General features: G+C 38.3%; 1 protein-coding gene across 1 annotated transcript in view; it reads right to left on the bottom strand.

Moving 5' to 3' along the window:
* The window catches only part of TENM3 (teneurin transmembrane protein 3), a 657,776-nt gene that overhangs the window by 138,883 nt on the left and 498,306 nt on the right, over window positions 1-20,587 (bottom strand). The window contains exon 6 of the mRNA XM_025385351.1: window positions 9,572-9,694. Coding sequence (XP_025241136.1) covers window positions 9,572-9,694 — 123 coding nt within the window. The remainder of the gene's footprint in view (window positions 1-9,571; window positions 9,695-20,587) is intronic.

The following is a 20,587-nucleotide window of genomic DNA, read 5'->3' as shown; positions in this document are numbered from 1 at the left end:
TAGTTTGAAGCCCACTGATCTATTCTAGCTTTTCCCATGAAATATGAATCTCATCTCTAAAGTGCCTGTCAACTTCTATTTGCTTCAAGTTATTACACTATTTAGAATGAATTTATTTTGAATTACAGTCTTAGAATGTGTCTTTTCTAAAAGGTAGTTGCAGATCTGACCTCTCATTCTAATCAATGATGTAGAAATATAAGGACATCACTGATTTTTCTCTGCAAAGTCCACTGATATGGCAGCTTAGATTAGTACAGCCTTCCTGTTTAAGCTTCTAGTTTGAATATCAGCACACTAGGGTTTTGTGAAGGGGCTCTGTCTTTAAATTCTGCACTGCTGCTTTTCAAGTCACAGCCCTTCTCTCATTTGGCCAAGTCAAGTGTGTTCATTCCTGTTAGCATTTTCAAATGCTCTTTATTGATGGTAAACACACCTGGAAGTCAGTGGGCCATTGACACAGTTTGATAAACTTGTAAATACTTGCACAACCTTTTCCTCTGAAGCTCATCAGTCCTCTTAGATAAAAGCCTGGACACAGGAGTCTTTCATCATGTCCTGAATTCCAGAAAACTTTGGCTTCAGAAGAAATAAAAAAAAGGCCAGTTCTAGGGCTCTCTATCCTCCCTTACTGAGATCACTACATCCATAAAGCCCTAGAGCCTGAACCTGGGAATGATCATAGGAAACACTAAGGTTGTCTGTAGGTTTTACTAAAAGAAAAAGGAGGAAAACTGGAGGAAAAAATAGAGACAGGGCAACAGAGTGCCCTGCAGTTATTCTAAACTCAAAGCTTGAGGGTTAGGAATCAAACCAATTAAAGCCTTCACAGAAAGAATGAAATGTACCATGTCTTCAAACACAATAGGGTATCATCTTGAAGGTTTTTTTTCAGCGTGTCCTGTTGTGCCTGAATGTGGGAGCCACTAGCAGTCTTTTCACCTACTAACTGTGATTTTTTTCTTTCATCAGTAAGTATGTGTCACAACAGTCTTAATGTCTTAAAAGACAGTTGTCAGAGTATGAAAACATAGAGACCACATACGCAAAGCTATTGTTATTCCTCTCCTTCTTATATGATACTCAGTTCATATGAAAACACACCAGTGGAGTGAAAGTTTTTCAAATAATGCCTTTTAAAAAGTACTTTGAACTGAAAAATGTTTTATAAATAATGGTTTACCAACCACAGATGCTGTGAGGACAAAACAGAAGATTTAAAGTCATATTGGTAATTAGGGGGTTTGGCATCTGCTTGAAAATTATTTTGTGCTATTGGAAAAATGAGTGAATATTACAAAATGCTAAGTTGTCTGCCATACATATCATGGATTTGCCACCTGCCTATGATGTGAGTAAACAAGCCTATAATGACTGAAATGGAAAGGCAGAAAAGAAATTCACTGTCAAAGTCTAACTGCAATTGTTGTGGAAGGCAAATGATAATATCATCTTAAATCCCACAGAGGCACTAATAATTAAGACATCAGGAAGCAAGGTTAAGCATTATAGACAATCAATAGCCCACCCTCCAATTCTATGACCTAACCTTGGATTCGTACCCTGACTTTGAGATCTCTGAGAGAACATATCTTTTTATAAACAACCACATGCCATAATTTAGCATTGTGGATACAGAGTGTTATATCACAAGCTAAGTGAAATAAGACATAACTACTTTGCAAACATAGCTTAATGGACAAAATCAATACAGCATCTAATTAAGGAGCTATTACACATTGTAATAACACAAATACTATGAACAATATTGAACAAAACTCAGTGCTTTTGCAGCCCTGTCAGCTCCATTTCTCTAATTCACATATTATCTTCAACCTGCTACCAAATCGAACTCTCTAGAGTTGTCTAGTACTTAAGAAAGTTGATACACGATTTAAATTTAGTAAAATTTAGTCCCAGCTACTCGGGAGGCTGAGGCAGGAGAATGGCGTGAACCTGGGAGGTGGAGTCTGCAGTGAGCCGAGATCGTGCCAAAAATTAAAAAAAAAAAAAAATTAAAAGTTAAAAGCGGCCGGGCGCGGTGGCTCAAGCCTGTAATCCCAGCACTTTGGGAGGCCGAGACGGGCGGATCACGAGGTCAGAAGATCAAGACCATCCTGGCTAACACGGTGAAACCCTGTCTCTACTAAAAAATACAAAAAACTAGCCGGGCGAGGTGTTGGGCGCCTGTAGTCCCAGCTACTCGGGAGGCTGAGGCAGGAGAATGGCCTAAACCCGGGAGGCGGAGCTTGCAGTGAGCTGAGATCCGGCCACTGCACTCCAGCCTGGGCGACAGAGCGAGACTCCGTCTCAAAAAAAAAAAAAAAAAAAAAAAAGTTAAAAGCAATTGCAATTATTTTAAGCAGCACAAATCATATGCACATATACACATACACACATATTTGTAGTTTTTCAACTTGTACCCATACAAAAAGAGTTCTTTTGATTGCAGAAGTCACTTGCCCTAGTTACACCGACTGAAATGTATAGCCTTTTCTTTCAGTCTTTATTATCTGAAATGATCCTGTGCTGAAATTGGGCATTTGTCTTGTCTTACTGTCCCTTTAGAAACCAAGCTGCTGTTGAAATGCTCTGTCAGCGTACACTCTGCTTTTCCCTAACGGAGATTTTCTAAATCATTGTAATAACTCGCTTGATTCCTGTCCAGCCTACAATTCACATGCTCTGGAAACAACAGCTGTGATCATCTTGCTTTGACTGCTGTATTCCCAGAATCTTGCTCAGTGCATGGCACATAATAAGTGCTCATTAAATAAATGTAAAATGAATAAATTCTATGCATTCAAGAAAAGATAATATTGCTTTCATAAAATTCAAATAACTATATATAAATAACAAATGATGGGGATTTCCATTATTGCTTTAGAGGATACTACCGATGCTGATTTAGAGAAGTGTCTTCTTAAAATTTTGCTATGAATTACAAGTGCATCATCTTGAATCACGGAATGAAGAGCAAACAATCACTGACATGCATTGAATAGCTGTCATGTTCCAATCATTGCTTGGCACCCTGCATGCATTATCTGATTCAAACCTCATTGTAAACCTTTATATTACCCTATAAAGAAATAGGAAGTGAGAGTGGTAATTTGCTTAAAGGCACCCAGTGAGTGGCAGAGCTTCAGTTCTTAGCCAGTATTCTATACTAGTACTTTGCATATACTTGATGTATGGCCCTTCACATACTTTATATCATATTATTTAGTTGTATCATTTTCACACATTCATTCAACAAATACTTTGTGAGCAACCATTACAAGCCAGAACTGTGCCAAGGGCTTGGTATACAGCAGTGAAAGAACAGACAGGATCCTTGCCTTATAGTCTAGTCATGAGACTAGATGAGATGCATTAAATAGTACTAGTGACAACCATAAACAGTTTTCAAGCATTTACTATGTACTATACACCATTGTATGTTTACACCTTTGTATATTTTCATTGAATACTCAAGAGCAAAGACCATTCTATAAAGAAAATTAGTCCCTTTTAATTGATGAGACCACTTAGGCACAAAGAAGCTATATAACCCAAGTAGCACAGGCATTAATGATCAGAACTAGGACACAAAACCTGGCGGTGAGGCTCATAAGTCTATACTCTTTATCTCTGTGTGATATTGTTTTTACATTACACTGTGGTGTGATGCACAGTCAGACTGTGGAGAGCCTTGTAGGTCATTTACAGATTTCTGACCAGAATCTAGGTCACTGAAAGGGCTTAGGCAAGGAACTGATATCTCAGATGTGTGTGTGAAGAGCGGATGAGCAAGACTGGAGACGAACAGTGCAGACAGGAGGCCACTATATCCAGCTGAGAGAAACCAGGATTCAGAAGATACTATGGGGTCAGAGTTGAAGGAACTTAGAGACTGACTAAATATGGGAGATGAGAGAGGAGAACCAATCACTGGGCCTTCTGGACCAGTGATGAAGTGAACGATGGGGCCATTTCCTAATACAGGAATCCCTTCTTATCCGTAGGGTCTATGTTCCAAGATCCCCAGTGGATGCCTGGAACTGTGGATAATATCAAACCCTATATCTACTATATTTTTTCGTATACATCCATGCCTATGATAGCTTATAAATTAGGCAAGAAAAAGATAATAATAGAACAATTATAACAATGTACTGCAATGAAAGTTAAGTGAATGTGGTCTGTCTCTCTCTCTCAAAGTATCTTAATAGTTTCAGACCACAGTGGACTACAAGTAACTAAAACCACAAAAAGCAAAACTGGAGGGGGGATGTGGGAAGGTACTGTACAGAAATCCCTGAAAGAGAGGCAAATTTGGAAAGGAAGATGGCTTGGCAATTGTATTTTCCAAACATGGCCACAACAATATCTTCCATCCTACGTGCCCTTGTGCAATGGCACGACAGGTCCCTAGTCAAGAGGAGGAGTTTAATTCCCCTCCCCAGGAATCTTGGCTGACCTTGCTGACTTCCTGACCATCAGAATGTGATGGCAATGACAGCCTAGAATGGCCACTGCTAGGTCATACAAAGCTGGTAGCTTCTGTCATGGTCTCTCGGAGTGCTCCCAATATCCTCTTGGGATATTCCTCTTCAGAACCAGCTGCTATGTTCTAAGAGGCCCAAGCCACATGGAAGGCCACGTTTAGGTGCCCCAGCTGGTGACTACCGTTGAGCTCAGGTCAACAGATGGCATTAACTGCCAGCCATGTGAATGAGCTACCCTGGACTTCCAGCTCGGTGGAGCCTTTGGTTAACCTTGGTTGACATCTGAAAGCAACTGTAGTGTCCTAAGTAAGAGCACAAGAACTACCTGGTAATTCACTGAACCACAAGAGATGATAACAAATTGCTTTCTAAGCCACTGAGTTTTGTTATGGTTTGTTATGTAGTAACAGATAACTAAAGTAGTTGATGGGTTCTGTTTTAGACATGTGGAGTTTAAGATGCACAGAAAACACCCAAGTGGAAATGTTCCAAAGACAATTGTATAATTTTATGCAGTTGAGATCTGGAGCTGAGGAGAGACACTGGACTTCTGATTTGAGAGTTAGGAACACAGAGAATGTAACTGGAGCCATGAAAGTGGGCGACAGAATCCAGAGTGATTATGTTGTGAAGGCAGAGTCCTGAGAAACAGCAGTGTTTCGGGATCAGGTAGACGGGAGGTGAGTCAACTAAACAGAGGTATCATAGCCAAAACAGTCAGGGAGAAAGTCAAAGGGAATGTGGCATCACAGAAGCTAAGGAAAGAATATTTCAACAGGAGGGATAGGTTAACTATTAAATGGTTCTAAAAACTCAAACATGATAAAGAATAAAGAGGTTACACCGATGCTATTGACAAAGCAATGGGTAACTCTGGAGACATCCGTTTCGGTGGTGGTAAAGGTAGAGGAGGACAGTCATGAGCAAGGAGTACTGTGAAGGCCCAACTCTAAGAGGGGTAAACAGAAGGCAGAGAAGTGATCAAAGTGACCTAGCACACTATGTTCAAGAAGGCTGGAAGCACCGGGCAAGGTGGCTCATGCCAATAATCCTAGCACTTTGGGAAGCTGAGGCAGGAGGATTGCTTGAACTCAGGAGTTCAAGGCAGCCTGGGCAACATGGTGGAGCACTGTCTACAAAATATACAAAAATTAGCCAGGCATGGTGACATGTGCCTGTAGTCCCAGCTACTTGGGAGGCTGAGGTGGGAGGATCACTTGAGCCTAGGAGGTCGAGGCTACAATGAGCCAAGCTGTGACTGCACTACCGCATTCCGGCCTGGGTGACAGAGTGAGACCCTGTCTCAAAAATAAAATAAAATAAAATAAAATAAAATAAAATAAAATAAAATAAAAAAATAAACAAAAAGAAGGCTGGTAGAAGAGAGAGGCAGTAGGAGGCAAAGTCAAGAGATTATTGTTTTCCAAGATGTGAAAGACTGGAATGTTCCAATGTTGACTGGATGGGATCAGTAGAATGAGGACATTCTGAAGAGAGAGAATGGAATTGAAAGGACCCATCATGCAAAAATGAACCTGGAATATGGGGAGAAAAGGTAGAAGCACAGATCCACATACATGCAGGAATAAAGATGTGTCTACAGAAAATCAGGAGTTCCCCTTGCAAGTTTCTATTTTATTTTAATAGAATGCAAGGTCCTCTATGGAGAGAGGGTTTTGAGTACAGCAGGAGGATCTGAAATAGTTGTTGAGAAGTACGGGGGGGAGAAGTTTGTGAGGGATAGGAGGGCTGCCGACTGTTGAAGTTGGAAAGTCAGGAGACAGGTGAAGAAATTGAAGCCCAAAGAAGTCAGTGAAGCAACTTGCTGAACGTTACAAAGTAAATAAACGAAGGAGCCAGGACTTGAGTATAGGACAGTGTGATTCTTTCCAGTACATTAGGCTAAATTAATTCCTTGGGCCAGGGGAATAAGTTTAGTTTCTGGACAGAGACCAGTGTTTGAGCTACAAACTTCATTCTTACCTCTTTATTCACTTTGTCCATTTCCATCAGTTTTGTCTAAGACCCTACACTTCTGATAACTCATCTCTAAAATCTGTAGGCAAAGAAGGTCTCAGGAATAATCAGTAAAAGATGATGGCACATAATAGAAATTCTTCTTTTAGGTACTAAATACCATTTAGAAGCTTTGGCTCAGTGTTAACTTAAATGCAAGCAGGGAGTTTACTGCACCCTTAGCACAATGATTGTTCCTTAGAATTATATTTACAAAATAAGAGTAAAATAGGACTGCATAAATAAGAGTATTACATTTAGAAGCTGTAAAATAATTTTCTCACTATGCTTTTCACAGTTCATTCTCCCAGCGAGCTTAGTTCAGAATTCTAAAGCTTTCTCAAGGGTTGTAATCTCCTAGAATTTCTAAAGAGATGATGTGATCTGCTTCTTGGATAGTATGTAAAATTTAAGTAGTGGGTGGTGGTGCAGGGACACTGAGGTTCATCACGAGAGCCTAAAAGCAGTGCTTTGCAGGTACCTCCCTCCTTGAAAATAGAGTTCTCATCCACTCCCTGTGCCCCAGGCCTTTAAGTACTATATTTAGGAGATACTAAGAACTTGTATTTGGAAAAGGAAAAATAAGAATTCCTTACAATTTAGGGTTTTGGGGGCTATTCAAGGAATAATAAAGAAGGCAAGTAACTAATAGTTAGGTCACTCTTTTGACAAGGTCAGAGCCCAGACAGGGACAGCTTTTCCATGCCAGGAAATGTCTACAAATCTCCTAGTCCAGTTGGCAGTTCTCTAGTGCACTTACCTGATTCTGGGGCTTCCATTAACCATTCCCTATATAGGAGACTTTTACACATCTAGGAAGAAAGTACTTCGCTTATATGTACATACAGGTGCTCTAAAGGTGCACAGAACTGTATACAACTGAATTCTATGATCATTTGGGGGAACTTCAGTCCCTCTTAGAGAAGGAGGCTACCAAAGCAGTACTTCTGAAATTACAGATCACAATATTTTGTAAAGTATGAAATTATTTTAGTGGGTTGCAAGTGGCATTTGTTAAAAATGAGAAATACAATAAAATAAAATGGAAAATTCCAGGATGCATTTTACAAGCCAAGGATAAATGTTATTTTGGGAAGCATATTTCAGATACATATGTATATGTGTGTGTACATGTTGGCTTTGATGTAGCATGTATTTCTTATTGCACTGTCATGGTCAACAGTTGAAAAGCCACTGTTTTCGAGGACTCCAGCTTCATAGAAATTTCTACTAATAAAGCCATATTCATGTGATGTTCTTTGTTCTTCCAAACCTCTGGGACTGATAAGATCCTAGGCAGCCCATTCCAGAGCTGCCCTAAATTTTCTTGCAAATCTGAATAACGAAGCACCCTGCACAAAGTTACAAAGTAAACAGGTGAAGCGGCAAGGATTTGAATGTAGGCTTCTGTGAGCTGGGGAGTGCCGATGTGAGCTGAGGCATTCCCTGGCAAAACACCAGGAGCCAGCACCCAGGCTGCGGGAGCCTCTGAGTCCACAGCTTTCTCAGGATCATGCTTTTCAAGGACTGTGAAACCAATTAGCCAAACTCTATTTTCATTTTAATCATAACAAAAGGTTAAGATGTTGTAAAATAAATAAAATATCCATAATAAGCTTTTGTCTCTTTGGTATAATTACAATTTGTTCAGTCTGTAAAAAAGTTCCCGACATGCATGGTTAATAAGTACCATTTGATCATTTTCACAGGAACCATGCATTTTAAGAGACAGTCTAAATTTCAGTCAATACAAACCAAAAATAAATATTTTTAATTTCTGTGTAGTTACTCATTTTGTTCGTATGTGTGTTATTAATGTATAAAAAAACTAAGGTAATTGAAATTTATGTAATTAAAATTTCCCATCTATAGTTTCAACCCTCTTTAACCCCCTCTACAGTGACTGCCACTGTCTACGTTAGGTGGGTGACATGTCAGACACCAGCTTACAGTTCTTCTGGAACATGCAGAACTTTATATAAAACGGTTCCATATGGCGGGGGATTCATTATTATTATAAAAATCGAACGTTGTAAAATTCCTCAATCTCCCTAAGGAGAAAGAGAAGTGTCATAAAGTATTATTATTACTAAAACAGAAGATGGAAAAAAAGAATAAAAAAGTGTGCAAAGTATTCATCACAGTAAATGGGTATATGGAACACAGCAGCATATATGTCCATTAAATGTAAAATAATTTCTTTCTAGTCTTGCAAAGAAACCAGCCACTTGAGGACAGACATATTAATGCCAAAGCTGAACACGAACATATAAGAAACAAAGAGGAAGAAGAGTTAGGGGACTGCCTAAAGGGAAATAATTTGTTAATCAGATGACAGAAAAAGGCGTCTTCATCAGGTTGCTCTGAGGTATAAAGTATTATGATATTTTGCAAAAAGTCAGAGGATACCAATGCAAGACATGTACACACACACATAAATAACATAAAAGTATTTGTAATGTAAGTGTACAGATGTATATATAAATTTTTCTAAGTGTTTATATTGAAAAAATGGAATTCTCTAACCACTTAAATTCCATTTTTAATTCAGAGCCAATTGATTTCAAAATCTTTGTTAGCTCAAAGTGCAAATTCTTAAAGATTTAGAGAAAGGGCAACCAGAGAAAAGGTCAATAAATTATAATCCTTTAATGTGTTTTGCATTTAAATACTTTTATAATAAAATTAATATAGTGTTCCAACTCCACACACAAGTTGAATGAAGAAAACCTAATATACCCAAGGTAATGTAAGAGATGATACACTGAATTATAATCTATTTGCAGACAAAAAATAAAACTCAATACACACTTGCAAAAGGGAAAGGCAGAAAAGCCTAGCCATCAAATCAGAAGGCAGAAAATCGTATTATTCCTGTAATAAAAATGTGAATTTTCAACCTTTCAAGTAAATTAATTAAAAAAAACACTCATACAAAGATGGTATCTGTAATTTCGAAACCTCTTCCCTGTTCCATCTAAACTAGATGTAAGCATGGGTAAAAATAAATTTATAGAAAAGCGACGTTAAAAGAAAAACACAGGATACATAATTCTTTCGCTTACCATTGTCTCCAGAAGGCAATGACACAGTGTTTGTTGGCATGGTATCCGAATTCACTTTTCCATTCTCAAATGTGTCATTTTCAGTCTGCTGTAGCTGCCAGTTGAGGCCAAAGAGATGCATTGCTGGGGGGAATAAACACACGTTGTTTAAAGGTCTGCTGCCTTCAGCTACAACAGCAATCGCTAAGCATGTTTAAAACCAGAGTCACAGGTTAACTTAAAATTTCCATTTTCGGAAATACCAAGGATAACTGCGCAATGAAAATTATAAAACAAGGAGTTCCTCAAACAAATATAATTTACATAGCAATGCAGTGCAATATGGTGGCACTTCAATAACAATTTCATACTATTCAGTTCATTGGTACCAGGAAACTCTTAGAAATCAATCATTATTTGCTCTAATGGCTCTGAGTTCCATTTTTCACCATTTTTTAAGTAACTGGTACAACACTGTATAACAGCATTTGCCAAACTTACTAGACCACAGGTCACTTGCAAATTTATGTAACTTTGCTGCAACACCTGTAGATGCTTAACAGCCATGATCCTCTGGGTTAAGGTAAAAGCAAAAACTGGTCTCACAGATGAATTTGTTGGTACATGAAATTCAGCTGTACAAAATATAATCCAATTTGAATATTCTAAACTTGGGATGAGTAATTTTTGAATTGACATACAATTTAATAATGGTACAGATGAAAAAGCATGCATATGTGTCAGGTAATTTCAAGTGAGTTTCTGATGTGGGTAAAATAATTTCATAAATTTATATTTAATAAATTTATTAAAATTTATAATTGTGTTACTAGTTTGCTTTATTTAAAAAAATTTTTATAAAATAACTAGAAGACTATACAACCATAAATGTTAAGTTTTAAGTTCCAGACATAATTTGAAATGAATACACTTTTTATTATTTTTCTTAATTTATTGACACTAGAAAAATATGTCACTGTTATATTCTATTAATTCTAATATATTCTATATATTCTATATAATAGTATATACCTAATATACTATTCATTTGTGCTACACAGAATATAGCTTAGGGACTAACCCCTAAGGAAGGTTAAATATCTATAGGGAAGCCCAGCGATGGTCATATTACCATATCATGAAAGAGAACTTTTTTGATATTTTTAGACATTATTTTACTTGCTGTATATACTGGAATTCACCAGAGTGATGGAGGAAGAATAAGAAGGCAGTGTCTACCTTTTTGATTACCACTGTCAAAAAGCCCTTCAGACCCAATATGGTTAGACTTTGGTTCAATCTTCAGTCTAGAATTTAGTCTTGGACAAATTATGTGATATTGTTAGAGATTAGGTTTACTTTTAAAAGGAGGTTTGTTACAACTACCTTATTTAATTTAAGCTCAGGTGAGAAGGTGTGGGCCAGAAGATTCTAGACAGGGCATATGAAGGAGAGCTGGCACAAAGCTAGGCAGTTCTTACTGCTGAGGTATTTTATTTAGTCTGGAATCCAGGTTACTGAACTATTTGGAGTCATCTGACTAGACCATGGCACCCCTCAATAAACAGTCCCTTCTGTCTGCAATGCTTCTCTCTGACAGGGCAATACCTGTGCATCCCTCACACCCTGACTGGGTGAAGTGTTTATTCTAAGACTATTTTAGTTCACTTTTGTGTCTCATTTGTAAGACATAACTTTATATAAGGATACAGTGCCTGATACCTAGTAGGTCTCAATAAGTATCTGTCAAATAAATGGATTAAAGTTAGGAATATTCTATTTTCTGGGATTTTAAAAATCTAAGAAAACACTGTGTGGATAAAAATATAGTAATTGAGAGAAAAAGTTAATACATAGAAAACAAATGCATAAATGGCTAAGAGAGGAGAACATGTTAATCGCTGATGAATGACTGCTTTACTATAACGCTGTCTGAAAAGCAGTTGACTGAAAGTCTACTACTACTATATGTCATTAACTAAACTTCAAAAATTTGGTAGTTTTACGATTTTCTATTAACAGTCCACATTCTTTTGTTAATAATACCTGATATAAAAGCATGCTATAGTAAGAAAGATACCAAAAATAGGCAGACAGCTACATCTACCCTGTATATTTTAAATAAATGTATATACTCACACTCCCTGCTGAAGTTATCCTTGGCCAGCAATTCCTCTTAAACTCTGATTTTGATGGATTAAGATATAGGTTATAGAATTCTTGAATTTACAAGTTGTCATCTTGTAAACAGGTATAACTTCATGTGTCATTTTGCATTAAATTGCATAGTGTTTGACTTGCTAAACACTTATCACTTCATACATTTTTCAGGGTTTCAGATGCTTCACCAAGTTTTTGAACAAAACAATGGGAGCTAGTTTTGCATAGAGTAAAATGTTTGACAGACATACTCTGGCATAGCAGCAACAAATATTCCAAGAGGGTCAAAGTTTCCACACAAAATAATTTGTCATCATCGTGATCTTTTAACATAAAAAGTCTTCTTGCCCGATAGGTTTGCTCATATTATCAGTTTTAATAGATTTTTGAAGAGTAGACGTAATCCACGGGACCATGCGCAGATGTCATATGTTAAACAGTAATGTGATGTTTATGTTGGGAGAGCTATTTTATTTTTTGCCAGATAGGCAAGAACTTTATATTTTTATTAAAGAGAATCTCAATAAAATGGGATGCTGGTTCTACTTAAGATGCTACATAATGAGACTCATATCCAAAAACATGATGTCTTAATACTGCACTGAAAACAGAAACCAACAAGTTGTTTGGTCTTAGGGTATCATCTACTTTGAAATTATTGGTGTTTCATATTTAGTGATGCCCTTGATACTCATTATGTATAATTTAAGATATGCATACAAATGCAGGGTGTTAGTGGGGTTGACTCTCCAAAGTTAGAAAGAGAGAGGAGACAGAGAGAGGAGAAAAAGAAGAGAGAGGAGAGAGAGAGGCAGGCAGCAAGCTCATAAAAGTCAAGAATGCTACAGAAATTACTGAGCAGTGGTGTAATAAAACTAAATGGGGTATCTGGCAGAAAAAAAGGGAAAATTAGCCAAATCAAATACATCTGAAAATAAAGAAGGCTAAGTCCAGTTCTTCAATGCCAGAGTTGGAAAGCAGAACTGAACTCATGGAAAAGCATCTGCTGCCACTATTCGTGGGTGGCACCATGGATCCTTGGTTTAGGCATGTCCCAATGTAGGGCGTGCAGACAGTGGCAAGAAGCAGCTGGGGGCGCTGTGCTCTTCTGAGTCCCTCACTGCTCTGGGTCTCAGGTGAGGAGGTAAAGCCAGGAGTGATACCACGCATTCCCGGCCCCAGACACGGTCCTTGTGCTGGTGGTAGAACATCATGATGCAATATACATTTTAAACCATTCATTGAACAAACACTGTGTGTCATGAACTGTACTGGTACTTCACTGGCATTATCTGTAATCTTCACAAAGATTCTGTTGAATGGTTATTATGACTTTTTTTTTTTCTCGTTTTAAATCCAAGAAAGTGGAGATTTGTTAAGAGTTGAAGGATTTTTGAGAGTTTGCATGCAGTTTGCAATGGACGTTAACCTCAAACCCCGACCTTCCGATGACAAAAGACATATCACTACATACCTCTGTATTCTACCAGTGGGTAGTGGGATGTGAAAATCCGTACAGAAGGAAGTGAAACGCAGCTTGTGTGTGGGCCACAGGCTACGATAACACTTCTCTACTACATCCAGGACACTGCAGGCTGGGGCAGTATGCGGGGGCTGGTGCCGAGGATATCAGTAGGTAACATCTGTGTGTCCTGGGCACAGTTCTACACAGTACTTTCCCACTACTCTGTTGGAAACTAAAATTTTACAGTAATATGATGATGATAGTAATGAAATTAAGAACAGGCTATTTTGTTTAACTCCAAGATTCTTAAAAAACAACAATTTAAAAGTTACAAAAGTACAAAAGCATTGTAATTGTGAATTTTAAGGTTATAGCAATAATATTCATGTAGATTTAATAATGAAAAATTTTTATTTCTAGTATTATGCTTCTTAGTTTTATGTCATTTCCATGTATTTCTAGGTGAATATAACAGTGAAAGGGCCATGGATTCATATCCAAAATGTTATCCAAGGCAGAATGAAATTTGTAGGTGACAGCAGTACTGCCTATCTGACATATATATGTATCAGTGTGTTTTTCACAATATAAAAAACCTCAAAGTCCATTATCTTCTTTTTTTGTAGAAAGAATGATTATATTTGCGCCATGAGGTAAATATAATCAGAAGTTGTCCAAATGTTAAAACTGGCAAATACAAGATTTTTACCAACTATAAATGGGAGTATTTTGCAAGATAATTCTTCAGTTGGTTGTCTGGAATTGGGATATATTTTCTCATATCAAAAATCTCAGAAAGGGTGGTTAAGTCTCCAGTGCATCTACAAAAGTCTGTCTATATATCCCATAGAAATATGTATCCACCTAGCAACAAAAGGCACAAGCAAGAATGTTCACAGAAGCATTATTTGTAATAGCCTCAAACTGGAAACAACCCCAGACTTGACATCTGGCAGCAGTAGAATGGAAAAACAAATTACAGGCCAGATATACAATGGAATTCTACACAGCAGCATTAGGAATGAGTTGCTGGTAGACACAACAATACAGATGAATCCCACAAGCCTAATGTTGGGGAAAAGAAACCAATCACACACAGAAAGTGAATACTGTATAAGTTCATGTATATAAAGTTCAGAGGCAGGTAAAATCAACTGAGAAGAATGAAAGTCACCACAGTGATGACCTCTAGGAAGGAAGGAACAGGTAGCGGCTGGCATAGTCCCTAGAGGTTTCTGGAGTGCTGCTCAGAGTCTACCTGGGAGGTGGTTCCACTGGTGTGTTCACTTATCATGATCCACATACTTTTCTAAATGTGTACTATACTTAAATAAAAATTACTCAGGGCACGGTGGCTCACCCCTGTAATCCTACCTGGCACTTTGTGAGGCTGAGGTGGGCGGATCACCTATGGTCAGGAGTTTGAGACCAGCCTGGCTCTACTAAAACTACAAAAATTAGCCAAGTGTGGTGGCAGGTGCCTGTAATCCCAGTTATTTGGGAGGCTGAGGCAGGAGAATTGCTTGAACCTGGGAGGTGGAGGTTGCAGTGAGCTGAGATCATATCACTGCACTCCAGCCTCGGTGACAAAGTGAGGCTCTGTCTCAAACCCTACCCCCCTCCCAAAAAAAAACAAAGAAGCAAGCAAAAAAGAAAAAAACAAAAAACACTTAAAAGTAATCCATCTAACACTCAGCATAGCTAAAAATAACATACTTTTTTTTTACCCTCCCTAAATCTTCCCTAAAAGTGGTTTTCTCTACAAGGCTATCAGGCTTTCCTTTCCACGATGTTGCGGGTGAGGCAACGGTGACGGTCTGTGCTCCAGCCCCAAGAGGTAACGAATAAATCAGGTGCAGAGTGAAGACACAGTACAGAAGAAGGGCACATGACACCACCGGGTGGGAGGAAAAGGAAAGAGTCAGGAAAGACTCAGTGCAAATCTCAGAAAGTACAAACTTTGAGGAGGAAGGCAATACAATTAAACAAATTCATGTATTGTGGTGATGACTGTCAGCTCATGGCCCTCCCCAACTGATTTTTAGTTTAAAAACATGATTTGTCTTGGCACAAATGTAAAGAAATGGAAACCCTTGTGTGCTGTTGGCTAGGAATGCAAAATGTTGCAAACACTATGGAAAACAATATGGTGATTCCTAAAAAAAATTAAATATAGAAATACCATATGATCCAGCAATCCCGCTTCAGGCTACACACCCAAAAGAACAAGAATTAAGGTCTTGAAGAGATATGTACACACTTGTTTTCACACCAGCACTATTCACAACAGTCAAGAGGTGGAAGTAACCCAAATGCCCATCGGTGGATGAATGGAGAAAGACAATGTGGTTATACACACAATGGAAGAGTATTCTGCCTTAAAAAGGAAATCTTGTCACATGCTGTAGTACGTGACATGCAAACCTTGAGGACTATGTTAAATGAAGTCAGTCAGTTAAAAATACTGTATAATTCCACTTGCATGGACTAGCTGAAGTAGTCAAAGTCATAGAATCTTAAAGTAGAATGGTGGTGACCAGGGGTGGGAAAGAGGGAGAAATGGAGAGCTGTTTGATAGGGACAGAATTTTAGCTTCATACTAGCAAAACATTTTGTAAATCTAATGCACAACAATGTGAATTCTACTGAGCTATACATTTAAAAATGTGTAAGATGATAACTTTTTAAAATGTATTAAATGTGTGTCTTACTAGAATTTAAAACAGGAACTATTATAACTTGTCACCCTGCAGAAAATCATTGTTGTTAAGATGAAGAAATGGGACTGTGACACAAAGTGGGAAACTTAACCCAGAAGGTATGAAGTGACCAGCATCTGACTGTATCTGACTGTATAATGAAGGTCTCTGTGTTTGCTCCTTCAACTTAAGCATGTTTACAAATGGTTTAGAAGAGATGAAAAAGCAATGTTTGGGGTATAAATGTCATGCTTACTTACAGAATCAGGATTTTCAAGGATTTCTTAATTCTGATTTCTTTTAAATTATTGTTTAATTCCTCTCTTTCCCTTTACTACCAGGTATCTCAAAAGAAGAGACCACAATATATACTTCCTCAGCACACACTTCTTTTCTCCTCACTGACTGATGTTCCTCATTACCGTGCTAAAATCTCTCTCACAGTGGTTATGAGTATCTCTTCTTTTATTTTTATGTATGTATGTATGTTTGAGATGAAGTCTTGCTCTGTCACCCAGGCTGGAGTGCAGTGGCGCAATCCCGGCTCACTGCAGCCTCCACCTCCCGGGTTCAAGCTATTCTTGTGCCTCAGTCTCCTGAGTAGCTGGGATTACAGGCATCCGCCACCACACCCAGCTAATTTTTATATTTTTAATAGAGAAGAGGTTTCACCAGGTTGGTCAGGCTGGTCTTGACCTCCTGACCTCAAGCAATCCACACGCCCCGGCTTCCCAAAGTGCTGGGATTACAGGAGTGAGCCACTGTGCCCAGCTGGTATCTCTTAAATTGCCACATCCAGTAGCCTCATGCCAATATTCATCCTGTTTACATCTCAAGAGTACTGGGCATTATTAGCCACCCATCTTCAATACTTTATTTTCCTTTCATAATCCTCCTGGTTCTCTTCCCAGCTCTCTGCTGGTTCCCAGTTGTTCTCCTTAAATCATTATGTGGAAGTCTTACAGGCTATTCACAAGTAATCAAATTCTCCTGGACATATATTGGAGTTACCCTTCCCTGCCCTTCTGAAGCCTTATAACTTTGCTTTAGATAAAGATTTTTGGGCAAAAGTAGTATGTCTTACCTCTGTGAGGAAGATTTAAAAACCAGTATGTAATGTGTTGCATTCCCATGCAGTAATCATGCAAATGTGCTGAGTAGTGTTTCTATCAAGTCTAGGTCCTTGAGTGAGCAGAACCCCCTTGACAAGAACCACCCTGCACATGTAGCTTAAGCAACAATAAACCGTCATGTTAAGCCACTGTAGTAGGTAGCCTCTGAGATGGTCCCAGATAAGCCCTGTCTTCTGGTATTCACACCCTTGTATAATTCACTCCCCTTGAGTTTAGGCTTGATTTAGTGACTTGCTTACAATGGCAAGCATATGGCAGAAATAATGGAATGTCTCTTGAGCTTAGGTTACGAAAGACTTCAGCTTCTGTTTTGGTTGTTCTCTCTCTCTCTCCTGGACTGCTTTCCATGGTGAAAACCAGCTGTCATATCATGAGGCAGCCTCATAAAGAGGCCCATGTGATAAGAGACTGAAGTGTGCCAAAAACCATGTGTGTGAGTTTGGAAGCACATCCTCCAGCACCAGTTGAGCCTTCAGATGAAACAGCAGACCCAGTCTGTGGTTTGACTGTAACCTTATAGACTGCGAGGCAGAGGCACCCTGCTAAGTTGGGCCCAGCTGCAATTACAGACTGATACAGCCATTCAGGTTTTTAGGGTTGTTTTTAACCACTCCACAACCTGCCTACTCCTGACCTACACAATGCCTCCATGTATTCCCCAAAATATAGACATTCACCAAAGTCCTTCCTTGACCTTCCTTTCATGTTAACCACTTTTATAATATCAACTCCCAATTCCATGTGGATGGATGACTTTGAAATATGTATCTCTTAACACTGAATTCTTCCTGACTGAGCTATACTTCAAACTTTGCATTTTTCTACTAGAGCTACCGAGAAATCCTGTGGTACTTCAAACTTTACTAAAGACAAAATAAATGGTCTTTATCTTCATAATTGTTTTGCTTTCTGGGTTTCTTTTTTCTGTTCATGATATTACTTTAGCTTGGGCAGTGAAGTCACTGATATCATGAACAGAAAAAAGAAACCCAGAAAACAAAACAATTATGAAGATAAAAACCATTTGTTTTGTCTTTAGTAAAGTTTGAAGTACCACAGGAATCCCTTTAAAATAAATTGTAACAGCTGACATTTGTCATCTATAAAATTAATGAGTATACTTTTTATATTATCACCCAAGTCAATGAGAAAAAAATTATAGTATTATCAACTCAGGAGTGACTTACATGGATATTAAGTCATTGATCATGGTCAAAACCTATGTTACTAACAGCTAAATAGGCTACTCTAGACTGCATCTTTTTAGGTTGTCTTGTGGTATTCATGAACTGTAACCATTTTAAGATATTAAAAATTAAATCTTTTGTATGTAATTAAAAAATTAATTCTATAAACTCTTAGTATGTTTCTGTAGATTTTTCAATAATTAAGAAAAAAACCTTGTTAATTGAAATAATTTTGAGATAATATGTTAAAAAAGATCTATCAGTAATTCTATGAAGGAATTTTTTTTTTTACACACAAAGACCATTAAAGTGAGAGAAATGACAGCATGCATTCCTTTTATTTTCCAAGGCTGAAGACGAACAGAATCCACGGTTTATAGTTATTTCGCCTCCTCCCCATAAAATAAAAAGGGGGCATGCCATTGTTTTTAACCTGTATATGTTGGTTTGACACTTAAAAGCCAGCATGTGGAACACTTGAAACCCAAAATGTGTAATTAAAGAAAATTATATACCACCAAGTAACAAATTCAGTGCCATTTTTAGTTCCATGTTGAGAAAAAAAGGTGCCAAATTTTGATCTCGTCTCTGGGGACCATGCCACTGAAGTTGTTACCACAGCTACTATTATTTCTACTGGCATGCTTGAGTTCCCAGATCCTGCCAAAAATGGATAGGAAGGAGGGGTGATGACAGCTGGTGACATAGTCCAGCAATTGCCAGAACCTTGGAGCAAATTACAGAGGATGTTGTGAAGGGAACACAGACGCGAGCACCCAGCCATCAGTCACCTGAAGGTGGCGTGTGCCACCAGAACCCTGAGGAGTGTGTTCTGAAGCTCTGGCAACGCAGAGCAGTGTGCTTGGAGGGTCTGCCAGGGTTGGTTAAATGTTGTTTAATGTTACAAGATCAAGTGAACATTCTCACAAAGACAAAGAGGATGAGGTAATATGGGAAAGAGAGTCTGGTAAGAAAAACTGACTTTAAAAATACCACACTGAAAATGTCTGCCATTCTGTTTTGTTTAGTCTCCCAAACCTCAAAGTTCATCTAAGCAAGCAAAGAGCTAGAGTTTCCCTTTCTTGCAATTCACTTCACATCCACTGTGGTACCCTTCCAAAAGGAATCTTTCTGAGAAAGATTCATTAGGAACATATTAAGTTGCAGAAAATAAAATCGGAGTCTGACATCAGATAGGTAAGTGCACTGTTTTCAACACAGATTGTCTATTGCATCTTGTGGGGCCTTTTGTTTGTATTAAAAGAGACTGGAGTCCCAGTCTGAATTCTGGCTCTAAATAGTTGTGGAACTTTGGCAAGTTACTGGATCTTTCTGAGGCTTGGCTCTCTCATTTACAAAGAAAATCTGAAGGGTTTGCACTAGATGACCTCTAAGGTCTCTTCCAGATTTATATTCTATGATGTTAATATATTTTAAAACATAAATATTTAGGCTAAATTATTGAGCACAGGCAAAAATACCTGGCATCAATAAGATACCAACACATTAGAATACTAAAGTTGTTCTTGATTTTAATTTTTAAAACTACATTGCATAGAGTCAAACTATCATGTTATGCATACGATTCCTTGGATATCTTGGCCTTTGAATGCAGAATTGTTTCATTTTATGTATCAATTTCATGAATACATAAATATACATGATGCCCATACGTAATAATCAGATTTCACAGAAAAAATAAGAAATATACTCTTAAATATAGGGCAATCATTTGATTGGACACACGCATCCAGAGTAAAACCAGGCTTTCAATGTAAAATGAAAGCATCGCATGTGAAGACTGCAGTTTGTAACTTGGACCCCTACTGGTCTAAACTGTCATTAGGAACACATAGTTCTTCATAAATCAGCTTTCGTTTTGGATTTCCTGCTGTGTTCATATACATGTTGACAGAATGTGTTGGCCAATATTTTGGCATTCTAATTTGTTATTATTTGTTATTAACTTTTAAGGCTAATATTATTTCAACACTCTATACCATGCTGACCCAAATATTGTTATTTTAAATATAATATTTCTTTTGAAAACTTTCATATTAATATGCACTCCAGTTGTCATTAAGGAAAAGAAAATTATTCTGCCGGGCGCGGTGGCTCAAGCCTGTAATCCCAGCACTTTGGGAGGCCGAGGCGGGTGGATCACGAGGTCAGGAGATCGAGACCATCCTGGCTAACATGGTGAAACCCCGTCTCTACTAAAAATACAAAAAAAAACTAGCCGGGCGTGGTGGCGGGCGCCTGTAGTCCCAGCTACTCGGAGGCTGAGGCAGGAGAATGGCGTGAACCTGGGAGGCGGAGCTTGCAGTGAGCCGAGATCGCGCCATTGCACTCCAGCCTGGGTGACACAGCGCGAGACTCCGTCTCAAAAAAAA

Source organism: Theropithecus gelada, chromosome 5 (genome assembly GCF_003255815.1).
Source record: "Theropithecus gelada isolate Dixy chromosome 5, Tgel_1.0, whole genome shotgun sequence".
NCBI lineage: Eukaryota > Metazoa > Chordata > Mammalia > Primates > Cercopithecidae > Theropithecus > Theropithecus gelada.
The sequence above is the reverse complement of the archived record's forward strand: the minus strand, read 5'-3'. Positions and strand labels throughout refer to the sequence as shown.